This window comes from Platalea leucorodia, assembly GCF_965183815.1.
Source record: "Platalea leucorodia genome assembly, chromosome: 2".
Classification (NCBI taxonomy): Eukaryota; Metazoa; Chordata; class Aves; order Pelecaniformes; family Threskiornithidae; genus Platalea; species Platalea leucorodia.
Window position 1 is genome coordinate 31,150,891 of NC_138824.1, and position 11,093 is coordinate 31,161,983.

The following is an 11,093-nucleotide window of genomic DNA, read 5'->3' on the forward strand; positions in this document are numbered from 1 at the left end:
TTGGACATCAGGGCCCTCAGACATTGAATTAAAAAAGTTAAGACGTAATTCAGTCGCAAGCCCTTTCTCTGCAGCTTGTTTTCTGTGCCTTTAGCGTACATCTGAATCTCATTTGGAGGCTCTTCTATGGAAACCCGCGGACTGGAAACGCATTCAAAAGAGCAACAAGCGCAGATCCTTGTGTAAGGACCCAGCTCCAGGAGAGGGCGTTTACAAACACGCATCTGGCCTTGCCGAGGCAGATGTGACCCCCTTTCCCCTCACACCCACGGCTCTCCGCGACGAGCACCGCTCCCCTTCCCCGGCCGCCCAGCCCTGCCTTCCCCGGCCCTGCCCGGCCCCGCCGCGCCTCACGGCGGCCGTTACCCCTCAGCCCCTTCCCGCCCCCGGCTCGCGCCGCGCGGGGGGGGCGGGGGAGGAACCGCCCTCCCGCCCGTCCGGGCCGCGCTGCGCATGCGCCCGCCGCCGGGCGGCTGCAGCTCGCACGTCCGCCGCCGGCGGGGCGGGGGGCGCTGCCGGCCGGCCGCGCGCGCGGGCCTGGCGCCGCCGCCGCCGGCGGGAGGCGGTTCTCGCTCGGGTCCGCGCCCGGGATCGTGATGGCGGCGGCGACCGGGGGAGGTGGGGAGCGGAGCAGCACCCGGGACCGGCTCCTGGCGGCGCTGGAGGATCTCGAGCTCTTGGCCAGGTACCGCGCTCTGGCCCCCCCGCGCCCGGTGCCTGGATGGCGGGGCGCCGGGGGTGGGGAAAGGGTGCTCGGCGCTGTAAGTGCGCGGAGCCTCCGACGGGGGCGGCGAAGGGAGCGGGTGCCCCTGGGATTGGGCTGGGAGGGGATCGGCCTGGCCCGACCCCTCGCTGGGCTGCGGGGCGGGAGGAGGGCCCGGCCCGGCCCGGCTACACGCGTGTCCCTGCTCCCCCGCCGACCCCAGGCCGGCTCCGGCGGGAGAGGGGTTGGTGCTGCGCCGGGGGCTTGGCCCGGCCCGGCCCTCCGCTCCGCAGCGCTCACCCCAGCGGGGACGCATCGGCGGGGCTTTATTTCCTATTTCCCGAGGAGGAGGAGAGCTTCCTTATTCTTCCGCTTGCCTTTCTTTCTGGGCTGACACCTGCATTTCCTGTGACATGCACACACCCCCCGATTTTAGGCTTTTTATTAAACACTAAAAATTCTGTTTAAGTCAGAAATTTGTAGATGGCGTTGCATGACTTAAGCCGTTCTGGTCATTGCCTCTGTTAGTGTTAAACTCGCTCAGAGTAGGCTGCAGAGCTTGTCTTTGGAGTGATGGAAATGCTCAGATACTTAGTCCCACGCTGTTGAGGCTGGGCTGATAACCCTCCTCCAAGTTGTCCACCATGTTGTGGAGGCACAGCTGGCAGCGCAGTTAGACTGGTTCCTGGTTATTTTCCTCCTCTCGAGGAGAACAGGAGCTTAGGAAAACTTTTTTCAGAGGGAGTAACCCATATTATCTATGTGGCTGGCTCACTCTGTATGATTACCACTGGTAGGACAAGGGAAATATATTGGTCATTGCTCTTGTTTCTGGTTCGGTTTTGTTTTCAGTTTTAGATTTTATTGTGACATATGGGTTGCTGGAGGACATGTATTTTTGGAAGAAAAAAAGACAACTTGCTTTTTATCTAAACTTTTTTTTTTTTTTTAACTCTTGGGAGTAATATTCTGCCATAATGAATCCGGAGCAACCCTCAGCAGCATTTAGCAAATCTTCCTTTTCATCAGCAAAGTGTTGCAGCACTGCGGAGCTAGGCCTTTCACAGTCATGGTTTGGTGGTAGGGGCAAAAATTAAGCAACATGTCTAATCTGTAGCCCTTGCATAGTTTTGAGTTTGCATCTGTGCATTATCTGGCTAACACAGGACAGAATTACAACCGTCCATTACATCAGTGTTGATGGTGGTAGTTGACCTACTTACAACAGGTTTTGTTTGCTCAGTGTTGGTCAGGTATAATAAAGCTTTAGTGATAATGACGAGTTTATTTATTCTCTGTTTTAAATTATTTTAGTGTTCAGGAGTGACCAAGAGACATAGACCAAGATACTGGTTAGAGCTTTACTGGTGAGGGGCTTTTTCAGGCATTTTGGAAAGTACCTGTTTTCGTTTTAGTGTTCTGGTCCCACTGCTGTATTAGTCGTACATCCCACTTGAGCTGCTTGCACTGGACCAAGCAAAGAACCAGTACTGTTCCAAGGGCAGTGTCTTCAGATAGACAGTTACTCATGCATAGTGTTGAACTGCCATCCGTAGCCTTAGAAGCCAATAAGTTTGCTGAATTTACAGAAAATGCCTTTTTGCATTGTGGTCTTGTTTAGCAAGTCCCCTCTTGATGGCTTTTTAGAATGGTGGCAAAGTCAATGGGTACCTGGAAGCATGATCAAGAGGTTTGTTTGAGAAGCACTTCTAACCTAGCACTAGAATATTATTATTTTTTTGGCATTTGCGTGTGTTTGATACGCAACTGATATACCATTGTGGAAACACTTGTTATAAAAGTAGTTTCACAACAAACTATTTAGGTGTTTGAAAGTGTAGACTTAATTGCTCTAAACCCAAGTGTGAAACTTGCTTTCTTGGGGAAAAAACATAGGGAAAGCAGAGAAGTAAAGTAGTGAAGAGAACTTTAATGCCCTCTTGCAACAAACAAAGGCGGTAGAAGTAGGATGTGAATGCATTTCATTGTCTTGTTTCTTCTCCCAGCTTATGTGTACGTCTTATGTAGTTCAGCAGGAACTTAGCGCATTTCATGAGCACAAATACACGAGCACTTCATGAGCTCAAAGAACAAAGAAGAAAATGTGCTCAGATCTTGAGACAATTGACAGAATTACTCTTAGTTGAGAAATCCCTGCCAACACTGTACTGTAAAACTATAAAATACTCAATTCCATGAATACCTTTGTAATGATATCAGTACTCTGACAATTTTGGGTTGACTTGATGTGATTTACAAATAATGCCCTAGAAAACTGTGCAAACACAGAGTTTTCCTTTCAGGGAATTAATTGAGATTTTGGCAATTTCAAGAAACCAGAAGCTTCCACAGCCAGGAGAGGAGAGCCAGGTAAGCTGACTTTCTAAACTGTATTTCTTTGGGTAAGCACAATGCTTTACTTCTAATGTTTTCCTTTTTTTTCCTTTCTTTCTCCCTTTGTCCTTGCCTATACTCAGGCTAATGGCGATGATGAGGTTTTGGCCCCACTACAGAGGCAGTCTTGGTCCTCATGTTGGTGTTTGTTTGTTCATTTGTTGCATGCTTCATAGGCTGTTTCTGCAAACAGAGGAAGAAATTTTGTTTCATTTTTCATGCAAACAGAAATGCTCTTATGGATCTCAGTTGCTCTTCTTTGCAGCACGATTGTTGTTACTCTAGCTAAATTAAAAGTTCTACAAAACTCTTGTTCAATAGATCCTGGAACTGCTGATTCAGAGAGATGGAGAGTTTCAAGAGCTAATGAAGTTGGCAGTTGATCAGGGGAAAATCCATCATGAAATGCAGCTTTTGGAAAAGGTAGTAGAAAAGAGGGATAATGATATTCAGCAGCTGCAGAAACAACTAAAAGAAGCAGAGCACATACTGGTAAGTTCATAATGATGTGTTTGCTTTTGAGCATCTCCTTGTGAAAAAGGTGGTTCTGGAGAAAGTGGTGTGTTAGTTTGAGAAGATTTTAAGTATTTAAAACTTCATAAGAGCTTAATGGTTTGGGGTTTGTTTTTTTTTTTCAGTAGTCAAATACTGTTTAGTTATCATGGTATTCAATTTTGTTTTATAATGCTAATTTTCTTCCAATCCTACTTCTGTATATTTTGAAAATGTTCACTGAATAGTTTCTCTTTTAAAATGCAATTAAATGCAAGGGTTTATTCACAGAGCCGACTTTATGTAGAAGTTTACAAATTAAAGATGCATTGAAGGTTTGGTTTAGTTTGTTGTTTTTTTACAACTAGGCAACAGCTGTTTATCAAGCAAAGGAAAAGCTGAAATCAATTGAAAAGGCAAGAAAAGGTGAGTATCCGTGATTGTACATGCTACATAAATGCAGTTTTAAAGAAAGTTGCTAGTGAGCTCAAGTTACGGTTATTTTATTTTTTTTAATTCTACTGTCACAGATTTTGGATGCTTTGTGTGTAAACAAATTTCCATTTCATTATGAACCTGTAATCATTTCCTCAGAATAAAGGCAGGAATGAATTACTTTTTGTGGCAAACATATCTTAATATTGAACTTAAATTCAAGTGTTTCAACACTCTTCTTGGACTGATAATACTATATCTGATTACCTAAGTGTCTCACCAAATTGCCTCAGTAGGTCTGCTGAGCAAAGGGGAGAGAATGTTTGTGTGCATGTGTGTTGTATTTGAAAGACTGACTAGCTGGTGATACTGTTTTGTATTCGTAGCAATTCCTGCAGCTCTGTGGCACTTACCAAGCTAAACTGATTTTTTTTTTTTTTTGTGGGAAGCATGTTCTTGATGTGTTTTTTTACAGTGTCTTTTATCATTTTGTTACACCTCTTTCATCTATAGAATCAAGGAATTCCAAAAAGTTTCTATTACTGTAATAGAGGCACATACTTAGAAGGGCTGCTACATGTGTGCTCTATGATTACTAAACAAACAAACAAAAATTCTTTACTACATAATAAAGCAGGTGCTGAAGTCTTATAAATTATGCTTGTCAAGTACAGTGATTAAGAGATTGGTTTGTGGTTTTTTTTCACAAGGTTGAAGAACTGTTGACATTGAAGGGGTACTGAACTCATGGCTGTAAAATCAGTTCACTGCGAAGCTTGTCCTTGCATAATCTAAGAATCCTCTAAGCAGTCATTGCATTTGAAGCATGCTCTTAATGTTTGACAAAATGACATTCCCAATCTTTTCGATATTAGTGTCCAATATTCTGGAATAATTGAATGATGCAATCTCTTGAGAATATAGTAACTTTCCTTCCCTTTTTCCAGGTGCCATTTCCTCTGAAGAAATAATTAAATATGCCCATAGGATCAGTGCTAGCAATGCTGTTTGTGCCCCTCTGACATGGGTACCAGGTAACTATCATGTTTATTACAATAGATTTTTTTATAATAAAGCATGGTCAGTGTCTGGTCTTACAATGCTTTTATACAGTAAAAAACACTGCAGTTTATTAGAGTAACGTTGTTTTCAGCCGTTACATCTAAAGTCCTGTAGACTTTACGTGCATCTTCAAAAGGCTATGAAACTGCATGCCTCCATTACTGACTGGCCTCTTCTGCTCTCCTTTGTTTGCTTTTTTATAAGTTGGAACCAAGTATGTTAAATACTTTTCCATGTGCTTGGTTGTGTTCCCTCCTGCCCCTTATAATACTCTTTACAGAGGATATTAGTAATCAGTGGAGTCAGAAGCAGGGTTTTCATTATGTCAGGTTTCAATTTTGGGAACTATCCTCCTTGTCCAAAATGAGAATGTGTTTTTTCCAATTCCCGTCCTTGCTCTTTAGCTGTGAAGGAGCAGGGAGAGCAAAGATACCTTCTAAACATGGGTTTGTTTGTTTTAAATGTGCTTTTTCTGCCAAGTGTGAATGAACAAAGAAAGTCTAAGTGAAAGGCACAGACTTGGATTTTAACAAAACAAGTGTGATGCTCGTTGCTGATCCAAACAATCACAGTATGGGTTTTTTTGGTCAAGAAACTAGGCACTGAAGAAAAAGTTAATGTCTGCAAGACAATCATGAAATATTTAAAAACATTTCTTTTTTTTTTTTTTTTTTTTTTTTTTAAAGGAGACCCACGTAGGCCATATCCTACAGATCTGGAAATGAGGAGTGGTCTCTTGGGTCAGATGAACAACCCATCCACCAATGGAGTTAATGGACACTTACCAGGGGATGCACTTGCAGCAGGCAGACTGCCAGGTAAGAGAAACTCAGTTCTGGTTTGCTTTTCTTTATTCTTTGTACAGTCATAGCAATTATACGTTTCCCTTAGCAAAGGCAAATCAGAGTTAAAATAATGAAAATTATGGCTAACCTTGTTCCGTACCAGTGAAGATCTAGTAAATAAAGTAAACAATTAGAAATTGCATAATTTTATTTCATGCTAAATCATACTGCAGGCATTACAACTAAGTCAATATAAACAAAACTCACCGTTCAATTCACTTATTTTAAATTGTTGTACATTAAGTGATATCAAATCATATTAAAAAGAAACATTTTCAAAGCAAACTTTTCGTAGCAGTGATGACAAAGTATGGAATTGTGAAAGCTGTATTCAGAAGAAAAGGGGGCTATTGTCATCCCCTACCTTCCTTTAAGTCTACGCTCTATATAGCAAGACTGTTTGCTTAGAAGTTCTGGATTGAAAAGGCATTGCAAAGGACAGCTGGTGAGGTAGTACCTCGAGTGTAGGAATCAAGCTTTAATCCCTTAATTGCTTAGTGAAATGGGCACTTCCACTGACTCTAGTGGGATTCATTCATTCATGCTAAAATAGAATTTAGCAGTAAGTTACAGTAACTGAATCAAGAATTCAATGGTTCTGTACCTGTGCAGCATTACTCTACCATGGTTAGACTAAATTGTGGAAAAATTCTTAGTTTGGATTCATAGGAGATCTGTAACAGTTCTTACCTGTCTGTTAAGCCACTTGCAGGTGTTACAGAAACCTTGTTTTCAAAAATTGTACTGAATAAATTAAAAAAACCTGTATCGCGATTCCATTGGACAAATAGTAAAATTGGATTTTGTGTTTCCAGTCATCTGCCTAATCCTCTTGTCGCCTCTTAGGAAGTGACTTAAAGTTCTGCATCATCTCTCTTTCTTGGATCAAATGGGTCAGTGAGCTGAATAGGAGTGGGGCTCTGACATCTGTCCGTAGCAACCCACCAGGGAAGTGCTGAGGATGGGCCCATGTGTCTTTTCTGTTCTTTTGAAATATGGTCAGAGGAGATGTTAAGGTTGTGTCTTCCTCATGGTGGTGTTTCAGTAGAGCCCATGCTGGCTGGCTCCTCTGCCTTAGGGGATGCAGACTTGCTCCTTTTACTTTTGGGTGCTATTTCTGTAAGAACTGAAAGCCCACACTTTAGGACTTTTCCCTGAGAAGCTGGAAAATGTGGGGTTTAAACTCCTCAAAGTTGTTAATTGAATCTGAGTCTCCTCTGTCAGGGAAATGCTCTAATTAATGGACTGTCAGGTAAGAGGGAAACATCAGAACTCCATTTAAAAGAAAGTAGAGCCTGCCCCAGCCTTTTGTGTAGGGATCCTGAATCTGTTGGTGTGTGGAGGCATGTCGATGAGAGTGCTAACTATGGGATCTAGTCCTTCTAGAGACTTCTGCAGAGAGATGTTCGGTTACTGAGTCCTTTCTGAGTCTGCAAGCCAGCCACTGGGCTGCTTGGTAGCCTGAAAACTTTGAGGCTGCTTAGCACACATACTCAACCTGGTTTCATATTGGACTGGTTCCAGCATCGAAGCACAGCCACAGGATGCAAAACACTCGCTTACATTCTCAGCTGGTTCAAATAAAGTTGGTTAACTTCACCACAGCTGGGATGAGACTACCTGGTAGTATCGCTGGTCTTCCTAAAGCAGGCACAGGACTGGCATAAAGGCTGCATTATGTCCTCGCATCCGCTGGTGGGTCCGATTCGTACAGCGAGGTAACGCATCTGCTATTAGGGGACTGTGGCTGTAGTTCATATGTGGAATCTCAGTGTCTGCAGACTTGAAGATCAGAAGCTACAATGTGTGTGGAGTCTGTGTGCTTCTGAGTTAGGCAGCACCTGGGTGAGAATAAGTCTACTGTATATGACCCCCTGCTTAGACAGTGCCCTCTTTTTCTGTACTCAGAGTCCCACGTGGGTGGGCTTTTGTTCCCTTCTGACTGCCTAATTATTTTTAATTCTTGCTGTAAGTGGGAGACAGCTGGTTTCTTCTGTGGGATAGACTTAGCTACAGTGCCTGCTTAATAAGTGGAGGAGAACTGAAGCACTGCAGTAGGGAGTGTAAAGGAAGCAGGGAGAATTAAAAGGAAGGGAGCAGAAATGGCATGTAGATGTGTACTGCATCTTTGAAATGGGAGCCATTCTGGTGGCAAGGAAGGGAGAGCCTAGGAAGTGTTGTGGGGGAGGGTACGTCGGTAGGGAGTACAGTATGGGATGGCTTTGGAAGTGGGAGGAGAAGAGAAGAAAGAGCGAGAGCTAAGGGAAGTCAGATGCAACTGAGGCTGGCCTGGCTGGGGCACAGTGGGGCATTCCCACCTCCCAGGTATCCCTGTGGCCCTGGTTTTGTAGTAGGACACTCTTCTCCTTTGCACTTGATGCACCATATTTGCTGTTGGAGAAACGATAACCAAGGTGTTTCAGCCAAAACCTTTTACTCGGAATTTCTGTGGTCTACCTTAAGTATTTGGTTTTTGATCTAATGTTTTCTTCTATTTTTGCACACAGACAGAGGGTGACCATTTTCATTACTGCCAATGGTTGTGAATGTTAAGTCAGTTCAAACTGTGCTTTGAAGATGAAAAGCTCTGTATGAATATATACTGTTTTGAAGTGGAGTGATGAGAGATCAAGAGCCACTACATAAATGGGCCTCTCTTCAGAGCAGGCTTTTACAGTGATAGAATGGCTCCATCATGATATATTTTCCAGCTGTTACTGGAGAGTTTAATCTGTCCAGGAAGGATTTTAAGATTTGTTTTCATTTTGGAGTTCTGTTTGAGCTGTCTTGTTGAATTTGTTGATGTACAAAGCTGATAGTTGGATTATACCCCTTTTTTCCAGATGTGCTTGCTCCTCAGTATCCTTGGCAGTCAAGTGATATGTCAATGAACATGCTACCTCCTAATCATAGTAATGACTTCATGTTGGAGCCTCCAGGACACAATAAAGAGAATGAAGATGATGTAGAAGTTATGTCAACAGACTCCTCAAGCAGCAGTAGTGACTCAGACTAGGTACAAGAGGGACAGTATCCTTAGTAGACCTTTCCTGTGGTGAAGGTAGGTTGGATGCTGTTCATCACAAACTGCAATACCCTTTTGTTACGCTGGCATCCCTGTGTAGGGAGAAGATAACAGCTGGCTCAGAAATAGGGTGACTAATTTAAAACCATGGACCTTTTTTTTTTTTTTTTTTCCATTACAGAATTTTTTTTTGCATTACATGTTCAAGTAAAATGACTGGGAGCTTTCTGCTGGAGGAGAGATGTCAAATTTCCAGTGATTATGTAAATGTGTGAATGTGTATGTTTGCAAGAGACATGCCTGTATATATATATTTACTATACATTAGATGACAAAAGTTCCTGGGAAAAAAGGTGTAAGGGGAATCCCCTTGTATGTTTGTTAGTAACTTTACCCTTTTGATGATAGCCTTTTCTATGGCACAGAAATGGGGCATGAAATTTCTAATTTTAGTATCTTCTTTTGTTACTGCCTAAATCCATGTTCTTGATCATCTTGTGTGTGCCGAGAACAAAAATATGGCAATAAGGTGTAAAAAAAAAAAAAGTTTGTAATTATTGTAATATATAATGAATGATTTGTCATAAATAAACGCAGCTTTGATGTAACTTTGTTTCATTTTGCAAACTTAAGTCTTGTGTAACTTCAATACTCAGCACATTTTATTGCGGTATTGTGGTTAAATTCTGATTCAGTTTCAGAAGTTTGTGCTTCATTTTCCCCTTTGCAAGATGTCAAGTCAGTACTAGAAGCAGCTGAGCAGTCAGGAGCTGAAAGTCTGTCCTTTTCTGAGCTTTATCAGGTGCACGCAGAACTGGGCAGACTGAGGCAGTGATGTAGTGCCCATTTGCAAGACTTCACCAGTGCTTTGGTTAAGCATCCTGGGACCCTGGAGGTGACACGCTTTGGGGCATGCTGCAGGTTCAGCTCCTTTCAGTTCAAAGTGCTCACAGATTCTTTATTCTTGTCATCTATAATTTTTTTCAGTTCTTTGAACCTGCTAATTTGTTTACTTCAGCAGTTGCATCTCCTGCCTCAGCTACAGTGTTCTTTCATCTTTCCAAAGGCACTTCCCTTGGCTTTCTTTTCCTTGTTCTCTTGCTTAAGGAGTCATTTTATGACAGCTACTTTTCTCTTTAGTTTTCTGATTTGATCAGAGGGTTACTTATGTGAACTGTTGCTCACGGCAGTTACAGGTTTCTGCCCTGCAACGAGGCTTCCTGAAGCACAGATCACAATTCTCTCCAATTTTCCATTTTGTAGATTCCTCGCAGAAGTATCTGATGATAAATCAGGTACTTCCTCGTTTGCTCAATCTTTCAAATATTGCTGTCAGTAATGCTGCCACATATGACCAACATATAGACAAATCCCATAAGGATGTAGAAATGAAAAGGACCTCTTCAGTCAGGTTCAATCATACAATACAGGGCAGTGGGTTTGGTTTCAAAACAGAAATGGGGAATTTGGTTTTGTCTGAGCTGTTCCTTTTGGAAGTATTTTCAGAGTTATTAAAATTTCACCTCTATTTTGCAGTCTGAAGTTATTAATATACATATATATTTTAACCTTTACTCAGTATCATCTTTTCCTCTTTGGTGTTTACCCCCAATGTCTTTATAGAGAACTGCATTTCCTCTTTAATTCCTGTTAATCCTAATACATCTGGCCTCTCTCAATCCTAGTTAACCTTGCCTACCCCTGTTCTAGTTCACATTGTTTTTTCTTAAACATGTGTGATCAGAATCATACACAATATTGCAAAATGCAGTTTCTCAATGCTTTGTACCATGGGATTAGTATTTTTCTTCCCTAAATGCCCTTCTCTTAACACATCTTACGACACAGCCGCTGTGCTCTACTCTCTTTCGTCTTCTAATCTATAAGGACATTCTTTTCTTGGAATGAAATACAAATAGAGATAATTAATAGTCACTGAAAGTGTAATGTCCAGTCTGCCCAAAACTGTTTTACGGCTATATCGTGATTCACTAACTGAAATACTGTGGAGGTGGGCGATTGTTTCCAGGCATAAGTAAGAGTGAACAGAAGCAATGACTGATTCTTTTTCTGGGTTGTTTGCTAGTCTGTTAAAGGATTAAATAGGACCAATGTGTTAACATCTAAGAAACAAGTA

The 11,093-nt window shown here is 42.4% G+C and overlaps 1 protein-coding gene across 2 annotated transcripts; it reads left to right on the forward strand.

Annotated features, from left to right (window-relative positions):
- Positions 1-538: 538 nt before the first annotated feature.
- On the forward strand, positions 539-9,564 carry MED4 (mediator complex subunit 4). 2 transcript variants are annotated; one of them, XM_082305009.1, is made up of 8 exons: positions 539-685; positions 3,007-3,073; positions 3,419-3,589; positions 3,958-4,015; positions 4,972-5,058; positions 5,773-5,904; positions 8,775-8,992; positions 9,138-9,564. In XM_082305009.1, exons 1-7 carry the CDS (start codon positions 597-599, stop codon positions 8,945-8,947), a joined length of 777 nt encoding a protein of 258 aa, XP_082161135.1. In that variant the 5' UTR covers positions 539-596; the 3' UTR covers positions 8,948-8,992; positions 9,138-9,564. The 2 variants fall into 2 exon arrangements, with proteins under 2 accessions (XP_082161135.1, XP_082161134.1); XM_082305008.1 differs by having other exon boundaries at positions 8,775-9,564.
- The last annotated feature ends 1,529 nt before the right edge of the window (positions 9,565-11,093 follow it).

Bases quoted from the DNA above. Each gene is read 5' to 3' on its own strand.
- MED4 (XM_082305008.1), top strand. From the start codon at position 597: ATGGCGGCGGCGACCGGGGGAGGTGGGGAGCGGAGCAGCACCCGGGAC. The intron at 4,016-4,971 runs GTGAGTATCCGT...CCCTTTTTCCAG, and splicing joins AATTGAAAAGGCAAGAAAAG to GTGCCATTTCCTCTGAAGAA. The intron at 5,905-8,774 runs GTAAGAGAAACT...CCTTTTTTCCAG, and splicing joins TGCAGCAGGCAGACTGCCAG to ATGTGCTTGCTCCTCAGTAT.